Here is a 22,987-nt window from a genome sequence, read left to right as displayed (position 1 = left end):
GAGAAAGAAAGAAAGACAATAAAGAAAACAAGATATGCTGAAGGAAGTAAAAGAAAAAGTATCAATATTACATATCAATCAAGTAAGGCTACGGATAGAACTAAGTTTAAGGTAGAACAGTATACATATACATAACAAGGAAACTAAATAGCCAATATGAAACACGATAAGTTAGCAGAATAACTACCAGGTCATCTAACTTCTTGAGTGCTAAAAGAGACAAATCAAATCTAGAAGACAACTAACCTGTATTACTTCTTTATTGTTCTTCAATTGATCTTCAAGACTTGCCACCTGAGCTTCTAAAGCCTTCAATTCAGTTTTGTCCATGGATTTATCAAGAACATTTTCCCTTAGCTCTTGATTTTCCTTCTCAAGCTTCCTGTATAATGCTTCATATTTTGAGGCAGAAAACATGTATTCATCACGGGCCTGGAACATTTTTTTCTCAAATTATATCTGATATATATATCAGAGTAAACAAAATATCAAAATAATCAAGTTTTCTTTTCTTGAGTCGAAGAATGACACCTTCATAAAAGTGTAACTCTACCTTCGATTAATGTAAGGCAACTCTGTAGCTTGATTTGAACATGAATATCATTTTGTCAATTGCATATTTGAGGTTTCCATGCCAAGTTGTGCAAGAATGCAAAAGATTAAAGATTTTAAGGACTGTAATGTGAAGAGTTAACTTTAATCTTTCATGTCACACACCTTCAAAAGCAGGAATCATGGTTAACCAAATTATTATAATTACATATAGTATTCCTGACAATGCTACTCATTCCACATTAAATGGTCACTACACCTTTCCAACCCTGCTGAAATTACATAACTTTAGGACATGTTATAGATGCATAAAAACAGAATAGTTTCGATCTTGCGACCAAGATTATGTTCTGAGCTACCAACAATAGATCCGATAAAGAGCAATAACTGTCACTCCATACTTCTGCCAAAAACAAGATAATACTGACAAAGTTGATATATGCAGTATATGAACTATCAAAATTGAAGTACAATAAAATACAGTAACTTGGGATTCTACTAAATACCAAGAAGAAGAAGAAGAAGAAAAGGAGAAGAAGAAAAGAAAAAGAAGAAGAAGAAAAGTACAGTAACATAGTTTACACACCTCACATACAGATCGATACTTCTCATTTTCTTCATATTGTTCCAAAGATGCAGCCTGTTCTTGAATCTTAATTTGACAAAGCTCCAGTTTAGATTTTAGGTCATACATTTCTTCTTCCTATGAAAAGAATGAAAGATTCAAAATACACTGTCTCACATCAACCTCAAATTAAATTTTTTACTTTGCTGGTGTAATGTATCATACGTGTAAAATAGCAAGATATTCATAGTATCAAGTTTGCACATAATGAATTAAAGGAACACAAGCATTCTCATGCCTGCCAACTTTAGAAAACCAAAAATCAGGAGAATTAGGTATGAAAATCAGGAAAAATTTTGAGGAATCAGGAGATACAATTGATCAAAACTGCTTATTCTATATATCTTGAGCAATACAGGAGTACTAAGGTATATTATAATACGTATTGTCTCAAAACATGACTGCTGCTATACGAGACCACAAGGTTAAAAATTACACATCTCTATCTCCTCACTGGAAGTATGTGAGCGAGATGATCAGTCTCTTATAAGTCTACTTCTTAAAATTACAAATTATTATAGCATCCACCTATTCAATACCAATTTGACTCGCACTGTACTTTTCTCGGAAATCATACCTCTGTGCGCAAATTTGGTAGCGTGAGCGACCTAGAAGCCATGTTTGATCATACTCTTTCATGTTCTGTGCTGCAGGTGTGACTGGAGTTGTGATTAGCATCGTGAGATTCGTGAGTAATGAACATGGGTGAAAGAAAGAGAACGAGCATTACAATGCTGAAGAATTACGTATTTTGAAAGTAGTGAAGGAAAATGGCAGCATGAAACGAGTTGAAATTGCTAAGAAATTGGGGATTGCTCTGTCTACCTTAAATGCGATTGTAGCTAAGGCTGCAACAATTGAAGAAAGCGCATGTTAGGTGTTACAACAAATAGGCGGACCTGCATTCAGGGCAGAAGGCATTCCAATCAGTGGACCAATGCTTTGCGAAAAGGCAAGTGAACTAGCGATTACACTTGGTATAGAAGATTTTAGTGTTTCGCCAGGCTGGCTACACAAATTCAAGGTTAGACACGGTATCAGCAGTCATAGTGCGTGCGGTGAAAGGAGGAGTGTCGATGCAGAGACTGCAAGATTGGAAAGAAAATAGTTCGAAATAACTGACACCTTGATTCCCTCTTAAGGACATTTTCAACGCGGAAGAGACAGGGCTGTTTTTTAATTTAATGCCTGGACGTACGTCATTCAAAGCGGAGAAATATCACGGTGGTAAACAACGCAAACAACGCGTAACAGTTCTGTTACGTGCCAATAGTGATGGAAATGAAAAATTTCAACTACAAACACGGCAAATTTTCGAAGCCACTTTAGAAAAAAATAAAAATTGATATGCTCCCCACGAAATACATCAACAATCAGAAATCCTGGGTCATTACAAATGATTTTAAAGACTGGCTTCGAAGCGTGGACGCCTAATTGGGAGTGGAAGGTCGTAAGATCATATTGCTCGTGGATCGATGCCAAGCACATCCTCCTATTACTTCTTATCTGAAGAACATGACTGGAATTTTTTCCTGCGTATTGCACGAGCGAGCTGCAGCCTCTCGGTTTTGGAGTGATACACAACTTCCAGTTGCATTATCGTAAGATGTGTAAACCAATACAAATGGTCCGTTATTGGACATCATAAACCCCCCAGCTAGCTCATTCCTGGCTGCCAGCGCCCCGCCCTCGTGTGCCAGGGTGGGCCCATCAGCCGGCACCCAGCACACCCACCAATACGCTGGCTAGTGCATACCGTGGAGGCCACTGCGCAGGCCAACTGGAGCCACCGGCAGCGCCAATGCACCAAGAGACCCCGTCTCATCACCAAAAATTGATGCCCGCCCGGCCATCAGATGATATAGATATTGATTCCCATAGGGAATCTGAAATATTTGTCCCGAATGAGCAAACCCACAATACCAATACAAATGGTCCGTTATTGGACATCATAAACCCCCCAGCTAGCTCATTCCTGGCTGCCAGCGCCCCGCCCTCGTGTGCCAGGGTGGGCCCATCAGCCGGCACCCAGCACACCCACCAATACGCTGGCTAGTGCATACCGTGGAGGCCACTGCGCAGGCCAACTGGAGCCACCGGCAGCGCCAATGCACCAAGAGACCCCGTCTCATCACCAAAAATTGATGCCCGCCCGGCCATCAGATGATATAGATATTGATTCCCATAGGGAATCTGAAATATTTGTCCCGAATGAGCAAACCCACAATACCAATACAAATGGTCCGTTATTGGACATCATAAACCCCCCAGCTAGCTCATTCCTGGCTGATGTCCAATAACGGACCATTTGTATTGGTATTGTGGGTTTGCTCATTCGGGACAAATATTTCAGATTCCCTATGGGAATCAATATCTATATCATCTGATGGCCGGGCGGGCATCAATTTTTGGTGATGAGACGGGGTCTCTTGGTGCATTGGCGCTGCCGGTGGCTCCAGTTGGCCTGCGCAGTGGCCTCCACGGTATGCACTAGCCAGCGTATTGGTGGGTGTGCTGGGTGCCGGCTGATGGGCCCACCCTGGCACACGAGGGCGGGGCGCTGGCAGCCAGGAATGAGCTAGCTGGTGGGTTTATGATGTCCAATAACGGACCATTTGTATTGGTATTGTGGGTTTGCTCATTCGGGACAAATATTTCAGATTCCCTATGGGAATCAATATCTATATCATCAGATGTGTAAACGTCGCAAAGGACAATATAAAGATCAACATATTACAGGTATTGCATTTATTTCCTCTTTTTGTATGTTTATTCATGTTTATGTGAAATATTTGCCCTAGGACTTTGCGCAGTATCATGCATTAAGGGCCTTTTCACACTTGGAGATAGGAATCAGCTAGTAGCTGCCCGTACTTGTGAAAGATTATTTTAAATGGAGCTCATCACACCGGGCTACTCTGTCTCGGTGACCGACCTTGAAGTAGTTTACTCCCGCTGCCAACAGCTAAGGTAGATTTTGTAACCCCGAGTGGCGACAGCTGGTAAACCCATTAAAGAAACTATTTCAAATAGTTTTCTTAAATTTTAATTTTACATAAAACTGTTTTGCTTTTCTCAACTTTGTATCCATTCCCGTAATATCTTCTTGCACACTTTCGAACAGTTCATCATAAGGTTTATTTGACATCCTGAAGTATCTAATAAACTAGGTCATCACATAAATAATCAAATAATTTATAGATAAGTCCTTTTTCCAAATAATGTTTCAACATAGGATGTGAATGAAAACATATGACACTGTATTTCCTTCTTTCCCAATAACAAGAGGCAAGATGATAACGAAAACTGGAAGTAGGCCAGGGATTGCGGCTAAGTAGCACGGCGGTCTACAGTGTTCAGCTTCTCTGTAGCAGATGCCGGTCGCCTAGTGTGAAGCGGCCTTGAAGGACGCGATTCTCTGAGTTGTTATACTAATCTTGTGTCTTCAAACAAAGTAAAAACAATAAATATATACTATTTTCTTCCCTTCTGATAGGCAATGCATTACATCGCAGCGTCATGGCACTGTTTCAGAAATTACAGTTTGAAATTGTTTCTGAAAAGCTGTATTTGGAGGTAGTTCTGATGACTGTAATATCATCGATGATAATGGCGATGCTCCTGATAATGACGGCGAATGGAGGAAATAGGAAGAGGAGGCATCACTCGACGATTACGTACATGTTGATGCTAACCTCATCACTGCAGAAGCCACGACTATCGCAGAGATTGCTAAAGATGCACAGAGGGGTCTGAGTGAGGACTGTAATCACGATGATACTGAAGAGCCGCAGCATACTTCAGTAAACATTAATGATGCTGTCAATGCTCTTTCGTGACGCACCGTAATGTTTCTGAGGAAATAATGGCCAAATTGCATGGGCATGACAATACTGTACTGCCGTTGCCGCGGCCAACAAGAAAACAAACCAAGGTAACGGACTACTTTATTCTGTAAAGCGACTCTTCTCCCTCTCTTCATACTTTTTAAAAATCTGGGTGCATTCTTTTAGGTTTTATATTTGTTTCATATTGCCATATACACTTTGGAATACAACTCGGCTTCTTATTTACAGAATTTCATTTAAGCGTGTTTTACACTTAAAATTTTTTCCCCTTCGGTCCCCTGGAAAACGTATAAACAAATTTTTAAGTTTTTACAGTACCGTAATTTGCTTTCCAGAGTCACTCTGTGTATAGGAGGTTATGGAAAAGTATTCAAGTTTTATGGGCAGTTATTAGAGGGTTTTAATTTGTGCAAAATCATGGTCATCATGCAGCAGACAGAAAACTTAATGTTTCAATGTATGCTGCTGGCAATAACAGAAAGTTGCACTGGAAAACTACAAATCGATGATGTTTCCAATGAAATGCTAAAATTTGAAGCAAGTAAAACAATGACAATGCAGGGTATTAGAACCAAGGAATTTTGGGTAAGCCACAGCTGGATAGCGTGCCTAACAAGGAAGTTGAAATGGTAGGGAAGTGCATTTGACTATGAATGGAATCCCAAAATCTTTACTACTTCTTTTAATATTCAATAACATGTTACAATCATAATAAAATGCTACTAATTATGCAAAATCATGAAGCTTTATTATTATAAACTGTTTTCATTCAAATCAAGTTTGATTTTATTAACTTCCCATATATTCCACGTACCCAGATTTTTAAGCAGAAAAATGTCTGAGATATACCTGAAGTAAATAAGGTATACAGTATCTGAAACATGGCTAGAGATGGTATACCACAGCAACACCTGGTCAAAAAATGAACATAATTATGTAGAGGATGCAAGCAAATAAAAATACAATGACCTAAAATGTGATGATAGAAGGCCAAGAATGAGATTCAGAAATGCAAAGTCAAATTTTAAACACAGAACATAATGAGAGGAAAAGATCACTATTTTTTTTTTTAAATCTACTAAATTCTAGTATGAAGAAATGTGGTAATGTTGGAAAGGTATATGATTATTGAAGATGTACCTTCAGAAACGAAACTATAAGAATGATTAGCTATAACAAGAAGACCAATGAGACTATTGAATCACATTTCAATCAAATTAGAATATCTGGATAATGATGTCAACAGCCTTGTTTCTCCCTGGTATGCAACTGCATCCATAGAAATATTGCATTTAAAAATATATATGCAAGCTCTAGGAAAAATATACTTTTAAAAACATACCTTTGCAGCCAACTTCTTTTCAATATCTTCTATCTTTTCACATTCATCATCATGTTCTTGCATATGAAGTAGATAATCTTTCTTTGCCTCAGCAATCATCTCACTCGACATCTGAAAATATCAGATTAAGAATATGAAGTAATTTACAAGCAGAATGCAAATCCAAGAAATAACCCTATGGATCAATAGGTTTTAATATCGACTCCTTAAGACTACGACTCTTCATACACAAAGGCCCACTTACTGGCCATGATCGTTAAGACGTCAAGACTTGGTAGGTTCAAGTCCCACTGGTGGAAAAATTTAAAAAGATTTACCATCAGAATGTTGGATGGCAGGGTAAGAGAGGTGGCGGTATAAAATTATACAATTTCTGATCACTAGTGTGGCATTGTAAAGTAGCCAAATCATGAATTACAACATTATGTAAATTGGACTATGCAATTTCTCCACTGGAAAATATGGTAATTATTGACGCAAGTGTGAAAACTGATATAACTTGAAAACAACATTCTCTCACCCATTGGTAAATAATGCAAGTATCGAGCTTGAATTATTAATATGACTTGTGATGTACATCCGCAACTTAGTAACAGTATTCGTTTACGATCGCATTATTTGTGAGGTTATGTCATGAAACATTTGTTGTATATAGTTATTTATGAGTTTAGTTAATGTAAGAACTTGCATATCATTTATTACTACCCGTATATATGATTTGAAATCCACTACAGAATTGTGAAACACACTGTAACATCCAGAATGGCACTCGATAGACGAGAACTCTTTAGAATTTATGAGAAAATGTATCTTTCTAGAAGCCTGGCCAGGCAAATGTATATAGAAGTTGTCTTGATGGTAGAGATGAGTTACTGTTTAGTTGGAGTTATGGTTTAACAGGAAATATACTTGTGACCACGTGTTGTAGGTGACATGCTTGTAAGCATTCAACTGTTTCAACTGTGTTTTAAGGTTGCAATCTCCGTGTGGCATGTGCTTAGTGGTAGGCATTTGTTAAAGATACCAGTTGGTTGATGTTTATATTTAGTTTGTGACAGCAGTGATTAAGGTTATGTGGATGCTTATGAGAAGTTAATGTGAAATAAATAAGTGTACCAAATGACAGCATCTTGTATGGGATACTTCATTATTTATAGGGTTGGTGCATATATTCGTAGCGTATTTCCATAGGTTTAGCGAACATATCTGATACATATAAGAGGGAAGTTAATCATCAGTAATAAATTCTCCTTCATTATTTACAACAGTCTGCCAATGCTGGAAGAACTTTTCTGTGACGTGAAAAAGATAAACTGTATTAATTTGAACATATTTTACTTGTGTAGTGGGATTTTATTCCCATTAATCGTTCATTGTTTGGAGCGCCTGTTTAATTGGTGCGATCTACAATTCAAATTATTTAAATGTGTGATCTACAATTATTGCGTCGAAGCTGAGATGAATTCCATTAGCTCATTGGGAAATCAATACTGGCGTGCATGCGCTGAACTCTTTTCTGGATGGCGAGCCTCTCCTTGCCAGGACTTCCTCTGTGACCAGGCTGCAAGATGGAGGTGCTCCGGCATGTGTCTTGGAAGACATCTTTGGTTGTCAAGGGAACGGAGTGCGATATTCCAGGTTAAATTAACTGAATACTAAGGCTTCTGTCTTCTGTCGTATTTTATTTTACTACTTTCAGTTTTTTCTTTTGAAATAAAATGAGGTCATGTGAGTGTTAAATTACTGGGTGTGTGCCTATCCTCAACTGGGTGTTAAGTTGCGTGAGTCACTGGATTACCCATATTTAGATATTCCACTGTGAAAATGTAATTATACATACTTAAAACTTTTGGTGGATGTCTACAGCCGTGGATTAGTTGAAGATATTACCATAAACTGAATCAACAAGAAAAGCGTTGTCATGGGACATTATTAAAATTAGGCCTATCTATTTAAGAGACTTTTCGACAACAATTTATCTAGTTTATTTGATTAATGTTCTCTTCAGCACCCAAAAAATTTCCTAATATGGACTAAATTTAATTAATTATTGTTAAAAACAAGATTTTTATGAAACCAGATTCTGTAAAGGTAATAAAATTATGAGGCAATTTGGAAACTCGGTATATGGGCCTATGAGTGTTAAAGCCATTCCATTACTTTTATTTATTGAGATTATCGTTTGTATTTAATTTTCTCCAACTTTTTGGGAATTATTATTATTATTATTATTATTATTATTATTATTATTATTACTGTTTTTTGGTGTGTTTCATTCTAGCTATATTACCCTATTCTTGTAATGTGATCTCTAACCGTTCCATTATTTGGCTTATTTCCCGTATTGGGATCGTTCTTTTCTGCTTCTTCTGGGATCGGGTTTAAATCCTATCTCATATGCACATTATACCACTTCCAAGGCCACCTCACATTAAATATAATAACAATGATTTTGTTAAATGAAATGTTAAAGGCTATGAAATTTATATCATTCCATCTAATGTAATATTTATTATTATTATTATTATTATTATTATTAGTTATTTTCTGTAACACTGCAGTTTGTAGAGAGTTGAAATTTGGTTCTCCTAATTCTTTAATTCTCTTTTGGTAAACCCTCACCTGACCTATCCACCCCCGTGATTTTCTTTTTCCTTTCATTATTAGTTGCGTGATTTCTCTTTTGGTGTACGCCTTAAATTTGCAGGCTTTGATTGTTGTTAATGATAGCTTGGCTTGGGAAGCTGTATTTTTCCATTCTGTTCACGTGTAATTGTTCTGTAGTATTTGTGGAACATTGATGAATTTTTCCTTTAAATTTTTCTAATTGTTTGGGGGATTTTTTCTACTATTTATTAGTTTATCATTTCAATTATTTGTTTATTAATCTGTGTAATATTTATTTCTATTCAGGTCACATTTTTAGTTGAAATGTGACCACGTTTGTTCTTTAAATATTTACGTGAAACTCAACTAGGATGAAGTAAATTTCAATTTTTTTTTTGCTAAGGGCTTTACGTCGCACTGACACGGATAGGTCTTACGGCGACAATGTGATAGGAAAGGCCTAGGATTTGGAAGGAAGTGGCCGTGGCCTTAAGGTACAGCCCCAGCATTTGCCTGGTGTGAAAATGGGAAACCACGGAAAACCATCTTCAGGGCTGCCGATAGTAGGATTCGAACCTACTATCTCCCGGATGCAAGCTCGCAGCCGCGCGCCTCTACGAGCACGGCCAACTCGCCCGGTAATTTCAATTTAAGTAGATTTATTACATTAAGGTAAACTTACTGGCTAGTATTTTAAGTTTTTTAAGAAATGGTTTTATTATTAATTTTTAATTTATTTAAGCTGGGGTAGAAAAGTAATCAGTTTCTCAATTTACTTTCTGTTTTAATGAATCCTCTTTTAGATCTGCTCAATTGTAATTATTATTTATGAATTATTAATTATTATTTATTAAATATTTTAACTCCACTTTTAATTTTGTGTTTTCATCCTCTATCCTCTGAATCAGTGATGTACTCTGCCATATCTTGTGGTGTATCCCATTCTTAATTCCAGTACCCTATATAACATTAAAAATGAAGCAATCATTTACTCCAGGTTATTTCTAACGAATTAACTGCTATCGGCCAAGTTATTTACACATTTATTATGAAAACGTGTTGTCCACTCTCATTTTGAATTTTCTTGTAGGGAATAGCAGTCGACGGCCATTACTAATTGACTCAGAAATCGCCTTTGAATGTCGAGGAGAGAACTTGCAAGTGTACATAGCGAGAAAACAATGATGAAAGTGTAACAGACTTGTATAACTTGGAAACAATTTTCTAACCCATGGGTAAATAATGGAAATATCGAGTTAGAATTGTTACGATTATTATTATGACTTATGAGGTTTGGCTATGAAGTTGTTTACATCTCTTAATATGAGTATTATTATTATTTACGTAGTTCTGTACGGACTTTATTTAGTATAAATCATGACCGTATTATTTGTGAGGTTATGTCATGAAACATCTGCTGTATGTAAATTAATATAAGTTTATTTAAGGTAAGACCACGTAATTAATAGTATATAACTTATCATCTGTATCTATGATGTATATATCCAATGCAATATTGTGCAACACAAGGTTATAGTTCAGAACAGCGTATCTTGGGCCCTAGAGAGTTACAGAAAAATCTATTCATTGGAGATAGGTTACTGGAAACTCTCGAAATTACGAGAAAACATGTTGTATCATCTATATATATAAAATAAGAGTTTTGTCTGTACATTGCTCAGAATTTGAAAATAATGGTACTTCTGTATCGGTCATGTCAATAGTAACAAGAAAATGCACTTTTTACTTTTCCGTAATTTCTGTCTGTCTGTATGTATGTACACGCATCACGAGGAAACGGTTGAAGAGAATTTAATGAAAATCGGTATGTGAAGTCGGGGGATGAGCCTCTAATTCTAGGCTATATATCATTTTGCTCACGATGAGTGAAATGGTAGTTTAGGGGAAGGCCTAAAATTGAATTCTCAACTATTTATGTTATTAGTGGTCTAATAAAAATCGGTATGTGAAGTCGGGAGATGAGCCTCTACAATCTAGGCTATAAATCATTTTACTCACGCTGAGTGAAATGGTAGTTTAGGGGAAGGCATAAAATTGAATTCTCAACTATTTATGTTATTAGTGGTCGTATTTTGAAGAAAATGGGTATGCAAAGTTGGGGAATAAGTTGCTACAATCTAGGCTATCAATAATTGTGTTCACGCTGAGAAAAATGGTAGTTTAGGGGAAGGCCTAAAATTTAATTCTCAAATATTGTTATTAGTAGTCCTATCTTGATGAAAATCGGTATGCAAAGTCAGGAAATAAGTCACTATAGTCTAGGCTGTAAATTATCTTATTCACGCTGAGTGAAATGGTAGTTTAGGGGAAGGCCTAAAATGTAATTCTTAAATATTTCTTATTAGAGGTGTAATCGATGAATGCTACATAACTAAGGTTATATAGTATTAAATTTCCTATTATTCATGTCTTATACATTGTTACCGTACTAGCTACGATCACAAAGATATTCATGAATTTGGATTTTTGTTACTAAGTCCATATCAGCGCCGAGTAACGAGAAAATGGGTAAACAGTATTTAATGAAAATCGGTATGTAAAGTCGAAGAATAAGAAACTACAGTTTATGGTATAAAATATTTTACAAATCACAGAGTCGAAAGAAAACTAAATGTGAAGGCCTACAATATAGAAAGCTCATAACATTGATCAACAATAACATTACATTGACCATTGATTGTCGTGATGTGCTTTGTGTCTTCTGTTGCTCCTCATCTCTGGTAGATAGGATTACTGCTGCGTACAGAGTATTTTTTATTTGATTTACGTTGCACCGACATAGATAGGCGACGATGGGATAGGAAAGGGCTAGGAGTGCCTTAGGCCTTAATTAAGGTATAGGCCCAGCATTTGACTGGTGTGAAAGTGGGAAACCACGGAATACCATCTTCAGCGCTGCCGACAATGGGGTTCGAATCCTCTATCTCTCGGATGCAAGCTCACAGCTGCGCACCGCTAACCACACGGTCAACTCGCCCAGTCGTACAGAGTGTAACAGCCTGTCTGAATATTGATGGGAAGTAGCTGGGGAGTTAGATAACTTTCTTCTTTAGCATGCCATTCCCCTGGTTTATAAATTTTCTGATACTACTGGTACGTAACACACTGGATCATCATAGCATTCGGGCTATTCAATCCCTACTCTGAGATAATGATTGGAATGAACAGTGTGCATATTTAGCGGAATAATGGCAGATGAGTGTTCATGGCGATCTGCGGCCCGGTCATCCCAGCTCTGGAACTTTGGACTATTAGATTGGCACCGCAATCTAACCGCAGCACTGTTCGTTAAAAGTGATAAAACGTGCGGCTTTCCATTTGATCGAGTATTTTATATGATAGCATTGCTTTTAATCGCTACATTCATACTTACGTTTTTGTAATGACCTATGTTGATTTCAGGTTAGGAAAACCACAAAGTCAGTCTTTCTGAGAATCCCGTAGCGAAGCACGGGTACATCAGCTAGTATTCTTCTAAAAGCGTGGCCAGGCAATGTGTATAAAGAGGCAGTCTTCATCAGAGTTGAGTGGAGTTGTTTTAGTGAGAGTTATGAGTGCAAGTCGTTAATCGAATATGTGAATTTGTTGCGTTGGTTGACACGACTGTTGCAGTCTCTTCTTCTTCCTCTTCGTAGCAGTCAAGTGTTCAAAATGGTGGTTTATTAATGTGTGTGTAATGTATAGAGCAAATTAGGCATTTATTTTTGGTTAAAATAGGCAGGTAAAAATGCACTTGAAATACTGAAAATAGGCAGTACTGTAATTAAAATAGGCATTTATTAGGAGTGAAAGCAAAGAGGAATCTCACTCATTATTAATGAAAATATGTATTTTAAATACTCATCCATTTCTTTATTATCAATTTCTCACATAATTAGCGTACTTACTCTTACTTTGCTTGGTTACAAGCAACAACAAGGTGCTTTTTCAAAGTATCCACTGTCATAGACAGACGCTTGTCAGAAAGAATGTCTTTCATCATGGAAATGGAACGTTCTACTTCAACTGAAGTGATTGGCGCAAATTTGCAACAAGCTATTTCGGAAGGACACATGCCAGTTAAAACAGAATTTTCACCTTTCAGAACATCATCACGAATGTTCTTCATTTCTTCAATGTCCACATTAGCACTCAGAACACGTTTACACTTTTCACTAACACTGCTTCCTTTTCTCCTGATGCTTGCAGCAGTTGATTTACTGCATCTTCGGAGATCGCCATCGATGATACCAGCGAAACATCCCTTTTCTCCAACTTCAAGATTGCTTCTGGTATCACACTATAATGTGCTGTTATAAATGCCAGATCATTGCTTAGCTCTTCATGGTCCAACAACATTTTTACCTCGTGAACTGAAGCAACTTCGTCTACTGATACGGCATGAAGTACCTCAAGTATCTTGTCCAAATTGTTGCTGTAATATATGACTGCTGAGATCCAGGTTCCCCATCTGGTGAGAACTGGTTGTGGAGGTAAAGGGAGTTCTGGTGCCACGTCCTTGAAAACCCGGATTCGGGAGGGTGATTTTAGGAAGATTTCCTTGGTATTCGAAACTAACTTATCCACGTGAGGATACAAACTTCTTATCTCTTCAGCAATTCTGTGCAGTCCATGAGCTAGACATGTGAGGTGGAGCATTTTAGGAAAGAGAACTTTCACGGCTGTAGCGGCCTTTTTCATGCAAGGTGCCACATCTGTAACAAAAACTAGGACATCAGCATGCCGTATTCCATCCGGCCAGAGTAACATTAATGAATTTGTGAACAACTGTGCCACTGTGGAACCATTTGCTCTCCCCACCTCTTCTGTCGTCAAAAGAAATACGGATGATAGGTCAGTTTGCTTTCCTTCCATAGTTCCAATGATGACGTTGGCCATGTAACGTCCCATTGCATCCGTAGTTTCATCAATGGAGATCCAGATCTTCTTTTCTGCAACTCTGCTTCGAATCCTCAGCAGGGTCCCTTCAAAGGAGATATCCAAATACGTTCTTCTTAATGTGGATTCTGACGGAACTTCTTCTTTAGTGTACTCCTGCAGAAAAGGCCTAAGGGAAAGATTTTCAAGTTTCCAGAACGAAATTCCGGAGTCCAAGAAAGCTTAACATAGATCCAGGCAAAACTGATAGTGCCTGATGGATGTTATAACTGCTGTTGATATTAAATTGATCTTAGGGCCAACAATATTTAACCTAAACTTATGTTTCGTTGATGTGAAATGTTGAGTTATAAAGTACTTTTTTTTTCGTTATTAATAGATTTTTCACAGATTTTGCAAAAGAGTATAGCTCCAACAGTAGAAAGTATATCCGAACCGAATTCGTGAATATTGCCACGTAATTTACCATACAACGATGAAAATTTCGGCATGATAAATACGTCAGCGCGAACACCCGAGTTGCCTTTAAAAAGTTCAACAGTAGACTAACAGCTTCTTTTATGTTTGACCTGTTAGACGGAAGTGATTTCCTCCCTTCCTCTGCATTATCTTATCATTTCGAAATCTGGAACACCAGATTGTCACAGCAAAAAGGGTGTGAGGAAGGAGAAGAGACATACTTCCCTCATCCTCTCTCTTTCCTGGTATTCATTATGCTTGTGCATTCCTTTCACTAATGAAGGTTCTGCTGTTTACAGAGGTTAAATGAGTGGGTTGAGAAAATCTTTCGAATGCTTGAAAACAAATAAACGATTTACAGGGAACAACATTCTAAATAGATATGTGTGACAGCAATATGTAATTTAATTTGTGCAACCTTTTTTGTCTTCGATGTACGGAAATTCATTATGTGCTTTTTAAAATGTGCAAATCCCTGAAAAAAGTGCATAACGATCAAAAAAGGCAAAAAAGGCTTTAAATCTTAAAATAGGCAACGGAAGCCAAAATAGGCGAAAAAGGCAAAATAAAAATTGTCTCTACACTTTCTAAATGCACAAAAACATATTTATCTCTATATGATTCTTCAATATATCCAGTCAGATATAAAAGGCATTTTGCCTAACTTCCGGGCTTTAGTAATGTGTAAATAAAACCGTGTACACAATTGACAGCATATAGTGTGTACGACATTGTGGTAACAACGATACCGTACTGAAGATGACAGTCACTCCGTATGTAAAATGAAAACATATCAAGCAACAGTAGAAAAGTGATAACCTCCTTGCTATAAATGTAAGATGGGAATAGGCTTACCGAAATTTAACCAGAAGCGAGAAAATATAATCTAATCTCAGAAATTAGTGACGCGCTCTGCCATGTCGTGAGGCGTATTACAATCTTACTTAATTTCAGTGTAAAGTATTAAAATTAAGTGATCATTTACTTAGCCTTTATTTCTAACACGTTAGCAAATGCTATCGACCACGTTATTTACGTATGTTACAAAAACATGTTTTCATCTTTCCTTTCCAATTTACTTTACGGAATACAGTTGACGGGTATTACTAATCGACTCCAATATTGTCTTCGGATGTCGTAGAGAGAGCTCACAAGTGCACATAGCGAGAAAACTATATTGAAGGTGACATTTTGTGTCAAACGCTTGAGTTTCCTTATTCAAACTGTGTCACTTAACCTAACTTAACCGCGTATGCAAGCTTATCATGAAGGTAAATATATCAAGCACCAGTAGAGAAATGATAACATTCTCGCTGTAAATTTACATAATAGCCTTTTCGAAATTTAACCAGATGCGAGAAAATATAACATACCCTCTGAAATCAATGTTGCCCTCTGGCATATCTCGAGGTGTAACCCATTTTTACTTAACTGCAGTACTTAGCATTAAAATTAAGCAATCATTTACTTCAGCTTTTATTCTTAGGAGTTAATAACTGCTATTGGACATGTTATTTACGGATTTATTAGGAACACATTCTTTTTTTTTTTAATTTCCATTTTTCTTTACGGAGCAGCAGTTGCCGGGTATTACTAATCGACTCCGTACAACGTTTGAATGTCGACGAGAGAGCTCGCTAGGGGACACAGTGAGGAAAATATACCGAAAATGATAGATCGCATAAAATATAACCACTGGGTGCATAAATATAGGTAACGGAAAAATACCACACGCTTAATCGCTCGTAATAACTGATACGTCAGTGATAGGCCTCTCGCTGTAACCAAAGCATAATACACAATTAAATGTAGGAATTTCATAGGGACAGACAAAAACTGTCGTTATAACAGGGTTCTCGTTATAAGCCGTACTTGTTATAGCGGACTTCTACTCTATTGTGTTCTACTTATGTAACTTGTGTTCATGTGCGTATTTTAACTGTCATTCAAGATTACGAGTGAAGGTATTTTCTACAAGAAACGAAACATATGACGACTAACTTTAAAACAAATTAATGTTATTTAGGGCCTGTACTACAACTGTCAGGTAAACAGCCAGATACGTATGCTGCAGTTTTGCAAACTAGAAGTTAAATATTTTCTTGCGTACTACCAACGTATTTTAACGTCAGTATTGTAATGCGGAAGATGTAGTAACATTTTTATTGGGTTGGTAATAAGGTTACTGAAAATATACTGAAATTTAGCACGGTTCCCTGGTGTTTTAGTTTGTTTAGCTCAATTCCTTTTGAAATTGCCTTACAGACTCTTATTAAGCTATATTGTGGAAGTTCAGGTCAAAAACAGAATTACGACTGAAATCTACACATGCGAAGAAATGTTAATTTATTGTTTGCTCATTGAATAAGTAGTTAGTTTCTTTCTTTTCAATACAATGTGAGAATAGTTACTGGCAAGCATTTCTCTCAATTTAGTGTAAATACTTCGTAGCAAGTTGTTAAGAAGTCAAAGAAATATAACCTCCTTAACATCCTCACTCGACGGACGAATCACCATGAACAACGTCGTATACCTTTACCCCATATGTGCGTCGCAGATAGATTTGGAATAGAACCCACGCTTTTGATACGCATTCTAATGATTAGGAAATTTGTACTGTCACCTCTAGTACCCTAACAACTAACATTTAGAAGGTAAAAAAAAAAAATACACTATTGGGACTTGAACCCACGAAGAAATGCATAGTAGCAAACGATGTTGCCCTAACGACCACAGCTAACCATGAAGCTTGCTGCTGACTTGCTTGTGTGCAACTCATATAGTCAGTAGCAACAACTTGCTAGATTGGGAAATATTTTAAGAATTCTGTGATACTTGAACAGGAAGCATGCCATACTTTATAAATATGTACACAGATTACATTGTAACAACTTAAATTTCGTACATCATGCAGATATAGATTTATCTTTATGTGTAGCTATCTTGATTCTTACAGTAGCGTCCCCGATAGGAGCGAAGTTCCAGATAGAAGCGTTAACTGCCGCTACAACTTCGGCATAGCTAACCTTGAGAATATTTTCCCAGATTGCACATAAACAAAAGTCGTAGTATGCGTTTTCAACCAAACTTCCAGATATATGTGCTGACACAAACTTAAACCGAACTTTTATCTGGCTGTCGTAGTACAGGTCCTTAATCTAAGAAAAATTGTTAACAAAACGTGGAACTTCCCAAACATACAAATTGGAATTTGTCAAATGTAAGTGGGTTGTTTCGAGGTGTCAGTGGAATGTAGTACAGAAATATTTAAAATAGTTAAATTTGAATCAGCCTTGTCAAATGCTTACTAATGAAAGAAAATTATTTATCCAAGCGAGCAGGTTTCAAGAATTCAACCATTCCCTTCATCAGTGGTCAGATAAAAGAATAAAACAACGTAACAATATTTTGTTTTTACAATTCAAAGAAGTATTGTATCCTAATACACCATATCAATGAGTAAAGAGAACTTATGAAATATTATAAAAATGATCATTTATAAAATTTTGTTGAACTGAATGAAAATACTATATAAATTTATTGGGCCGGTTGCAGAAACGATGACTAGTTTTAAGCCTTAGACATCGTCTACCTAAACAACGTCTAAATCAAGCATGATCTTCCATTGCATAAACATTGTTCAGTTGATTTTTAACTAAACATCGCTTAAAGTTTCAATTTTGGTTTGAAAATGGAGACAGAAGTATCTTTCATGCAACTCTTTGCTTGTCGCAGCCAATGAAATTTGTCGGTGCGCGCGCCGAACGCCAGTCAGCTGTTGGTCTTCCTACACATTACTCAAATATGGCTGAGCATGACTTGCCCACAGATAAGAGTATCGCTTTTGGTGGAAATTAAATCTCACAATATTATAGACACTAAAGCGACACTCCACTGTACGGGGAAGTGTAGCTTTCATTATAGCGTTGTGACAGTGACTGTAATCCACTCATAAATACGGTACCTTCGACGAAGGGAAGATGAAGCAACAGTAATGTGTAATCGAGAGTATTGTACAGGCCATAGATGTAACTTGCATTCTGGAGATCGTAGGTTCGAAACGCATTATCGGCAGCCGTGAAAATTGTTTTCCGTAGTTTCCCTATTTTTATACGACGCAAATACTAGGGCTGTTATTATGGCCACGGCTCTTCTTACCCAGTACTCTTTAAACAATATTCACCACCCCTTGCCTTTACCTAACTGATAGTTGCCGAAAACCTACTTGTTAGTTTTCACTATTATGTGTGTTTAATTAGCAGTAAATATAAGTGAATCCCTCCCGGTTGATGTATGTGACAGCCCTCTGAAGATCGGAACACGTAATTCTGATATGTACCGTGAGTAGTCGAAATGACTTATAATTCCGTGGAAATTACCCCATGTATATAATAAAATATATCGGTTGCCAAGAACTGTATTCAAGTTGACAGTTACCGGACTGTCACTTTGTCAGTCTCAAGAAACAAATCTCGAAAAGCGAAACCGTATTTTAAGATCTATCTCCCCGTGCATGTCAAACGAATTGGTGCGAGAGGCCGTCGGACTAACCTTTCTTCCCGGAATCGTCTCAACATAATACAAATGACACGTTTCATGGTACATAACCTCTTATTGTGATTCACTCCTCTCATTTGAGGTTAAACAGTGCTCTCGGCAGTGTTTAAACATGACCGGTTGAACATCGGTTTTAGACAGTATCTAAGTGATAAATAACATCTCTGCAATGCGGCAGCCATACTTAGGCATTGTTTAAGCATAAACATCGTCTAAATACCGTTTCTGCAATCGGCCCAATATATTCAAGTTTTTTCTTCTTTTTTGTTCCTTAAATGATCATATGCTAGTCTATACAGTGGGTTATCTTCTACATTTCTCTCATTTAAACTTGATTCAAAATTACTTTTTGTGTAAGATAAATTTCTAAACTTTCTAAAACAGTCATTAATTTTCCCTTTTGGCCAAATGTAATAATTTCATGTCATTAGAAATGCAGAAGAATACACAAAGCACATCACAACAAACAATGGTCAATGTAATGTTAATGTTGATCAATTTAATGAGTTTCCTATACTGGAGGCCTTCACATTTAGTTTTCTTCCAAATCTGTGATATTAGAGCATCTAATGTAAAGTGAGTTGTCCTTTCTTCCATGACTCCCTCTTGTGTTATTATTTAAGTGATCATTCCTTCATGACATTTTCTCATTCTTATAATTATCTTCAAAATTTATCACCATCACCACCAATATTATTATAGTCAGTACGGTAAAACTGAATAAGACATAATCAGAAATTGCATTCTCTATAAATTCTGTTATGTAGTACTTTTCAATATGACCAGTAGGGTAGGTAGTTAAAAATTAAATTTTTGGCACCTTCCCTAAACTACCATTTCGAACAGAGTGAATAAAATTATTTATACGTAGACTGTTGTTTCTTATTCCCCAACTTTACATACAATTATGTTCACCCATTTTCTCGTACCTCTGCACTGATATGAACTTAGCAAAAAAAATTATTAATATAAATACAATCACATAAAGTAATTACGATGTAAGACAGATTGACAAAAGAGAGAAATAAGGAATTCTTGAAAAAAGAATTGAAATGAAATGAATGGAAGCTTACAAACAATCGCGGACCATCAGTCCGCGTGCATATAGCGGTGTTGCAACAGAGCGCGCATTTAACGGAGGGTTAAAAACCTATGAATGAATTTCAATACTTTATAGGTGGGGCTACTCCTACAATTTATAATGGGACGCATTGGGGTGTCCTTATGAATCTTAGGTAAAGCTCTGGAGGTAGGGATACTGGGGTTCATGTTGAACAGTCATTGTTGCTCTTGTTCGTTGAAAAGAATATTAGAACTTTTTACTAAAGTTTTTAAATTTTGCTGAATTCTTGCAGTGGGATCTTTGTTAACTATAGAAAAACTTGTATCATTAAAAAATTATTCTGTTTTTTGAGTGTAAAACTGTTTGTCTAGTAGGACTGTGGAGCCTCCTTTATCTGCCTTTGTAACAATGTTATTGTTGTCTATTTTTGTTTTTAATTTCTGAATTTGTTTTTTATGATATCAAAATTAACATTTAACTCTTCAGCCAGTTTAGGTAATTTCTTTTTTACTTCATATCTAACATTGTTTTGAATCTCAATGGGGGAGTTTCGAAATACTGGTTTCTACCTCTGCTACTGTACTGATGATGTCTTGTTTTATTTCGGCTAGGCCAATTATACTTTAGGCCCTTATCCAATATACAATAACCATGCTTCTTTCTAAAGGAATATTTGAACCGATTCATACCCTTTAACCAAGGTTCCGGTTTTGTAACAATACTTACGACTCAGGCGACCATAACAATTGAAGAAACCCTAATTCACGCTGTGACCAATCCAGTCTACAATTTGGATGTCTAGTCATTATAAAATAAAGTCATTCATTGTTCGTATATTCTGGCAAAGTAATGTACATATTGTACATATTGTAAACTATGTAAAAACATAAAACCATTGTATTTAGTATTAAGTTTACTATTAAGTTCTGTTGTTTATAGCTTTAATTCTTGACCTTAAGATTTAGTATTAGGCTGAAGATGCCCATAACTAGGGCGAAACATGCCCCTAACTGGTGTTTTTAATTCTAGTAGAATTTAATCACTAAAAATATATATTTGTATTGAAAAGGTGGACACAATAATTTTAATCATGAAAGTGTTCTACTTATTGTATCCCCAATATGGACCAAAATGAGATTAGTTACTTGTAATTTGATAGCCAACCAGGCAAATTATCGTTTAAACAGATATTTGAATCTTAAGGTCAAAATAGGCAATTTAACAAAAGATATAGCTTATTTAAAACAATGTCTGGAGCAAATATTGGTTCCAAAACTTCTAAGACCCACACAGAGGAAAGGTATAACCAATACGAATAGAATTCTGAACAAGGTCAACAAGATTTGGATAAGAAATGAAATTAAAGTAGCGTAAAAAAAGAAATCCCTCTTAAATTTACAATTATATATGGTTCATTTATTTTTGGCCCAAAATTTGTCTCCATTGGAATGGAATTCATTCCAACTACATGTAGACTATAAATTGAATAATGCATTAGAAAGGAAGCAAGCAACGCTTGATAAAAAAATTCTCGCAATTAGTACAGTCTAAGATATGATCTTCCACACAAAACAAGGTTTCACAGAAACCAGCATCCCCACATGTCAACACATCCACAGTAGTCAATTTGACGAACGTTCAGTTTTCTCAGGAGGAATTTAGGATATTGGATAAGGGCCTAAAGTATAATTCGCCTAGCCGAAATAAAATAACAGACATCATCAATACAGTAGCAGAGGTAGAAACCAGTATTTCGACACTCCCCATTGAGATTCAAAACGATGTTGGATACGAAGTAAAAAAGAAATTACCTAAACTGGCTGAAGAGTTAAATGTTAATTTTGATATCATAAAAAACAAATTCAGAAATTAAAAACAAAAATAGACAACAATAACATTGTTACAAAGGCAGATAAAGCAGGCTCCACAGTCCTACTAGACAAACAGTTTTACACTCAAAAAACAATAATTTTTTAATGATACAAGTTATTCTATAGTTAACAAAGATCCCACTGCAAGAATTCAGCAAAATTTAAAAACTTTAGTAAAAAGTTCTAATAGTCTTTTCAACGAACAAGAGCAACAAAGACTGTTCAACATGAACCCCAGTATCCCTACCTACAGAGCTTTACCTAAGATTCATAAGGACACCCCAATGCGTCCCATTATAAATTGTAGGAGTAGCCCCACCTATAAAGTATTGAAATTCATTCATAGGTTTTTAAGAAAATATTATGTTTTCAACAATAAATCCCCCTTAAAAAATTTAATTAATTTCTGCAAAATATTGAAGAAATTTGAACTGCAACCCAACCATATTTTATGTTCTTTCGATGTCACAAACATGTTTCCAAGCATTCCTACTAAGGAAACCATTAAAATTATCCATTATAACATCAATAAACACAGTGGCCTTAGTAAAATTGAAATTGAAGAATTCATAAAGATTTTGAATTTCGTTCTAAACAATAATTACTTCTCCTTTAATGGTAAATATTATCAGCAGAAAGGCCTAGCTATCTGGCATTCTAGCAGATATTAACATGGACCATATAGAACATACAAAAATTTCACAAATAAAGGGCATTAGTTTGTGGCTAAGGTTTGTTGACGATACTCTCGTGATCATCAATAAGGACATTACTGACAGTCGCGACATATTAGTTTCACTGAACGAAATAGATCCTAACGTCAAATTCACCAAAGAAGATGAGGTCAATAATTCTTTAAATTTTTTAGACTTAACAATTACACGCTTGAATAACACTTTTGAATTTCAAATTTTTAGGAAACCTACTCATTCACCCATAACTATTAAAGATTTGTCCTTACATCCTAAGACCCAAAAACTAGCTGCCTATCATAGGCAAATATATAGGGCACTAAAAATTCCTCTTTCGCCAAAAAGTTTGGAAACAGAGCTGAATTACATAAGATAGTTAGCTCGGTTCAATGGCTTCAAGGTAAATGTAATGAATCGGTTAATTAATAAGATCAAAATTAGGCTATCTTCCAACCTAGTCCCCGAGAAATCA

General features: G+C 36.2%; 1 protein-coding gene across 1 annotated transcript in view; it reads right to left on the bottom strand.

The window, feature by feature from the left end:
• Positions 1-22,987, bottom strand: part of LOC136866805 (kinesin-like protein KIF20A) — a 430,278-nt gene that overhangs the window by 182,818 nt on the left and 224,473 nt on the right. The window contains exons 17-19 of the mRNA XM_068226714.1: positions 6,368-6,478; positions 1,139-1,255; positions 247-432 (exon numbers count right to left, since the gene is read on the bottom strand). Coding sequence (XP_068082815.1) covers positions 247-432; positions 1,139-1,255; positions 6,368-6,478 — 414 coding nt within the window. The remainder of the gene's footprint in view (positions 1-246; positions 433-1,138; positions 1,256-6,367; positions 6,479-22,987) is intronic.

This window comes from Anabrus simplex, chromosome 3 (assembly GCF_040414725.1).
Source record: "Anabrus simplex isolate iqAnaSimp1 chromosome 3, ASM4041472v1, whole genome shotgun sequence".
Lineage (NCBI taxonomy): Eukaryota > Metazoa > Arthropoda > Insecta > Orthoptera > Tettigoniidae > Anabrus > Anabrus simplex.
The sequence above is the reverse complement of the archived record's forward strand: the minus strand, read 5'-3'. Positions and strand labels throughout refer to the sequence as shown.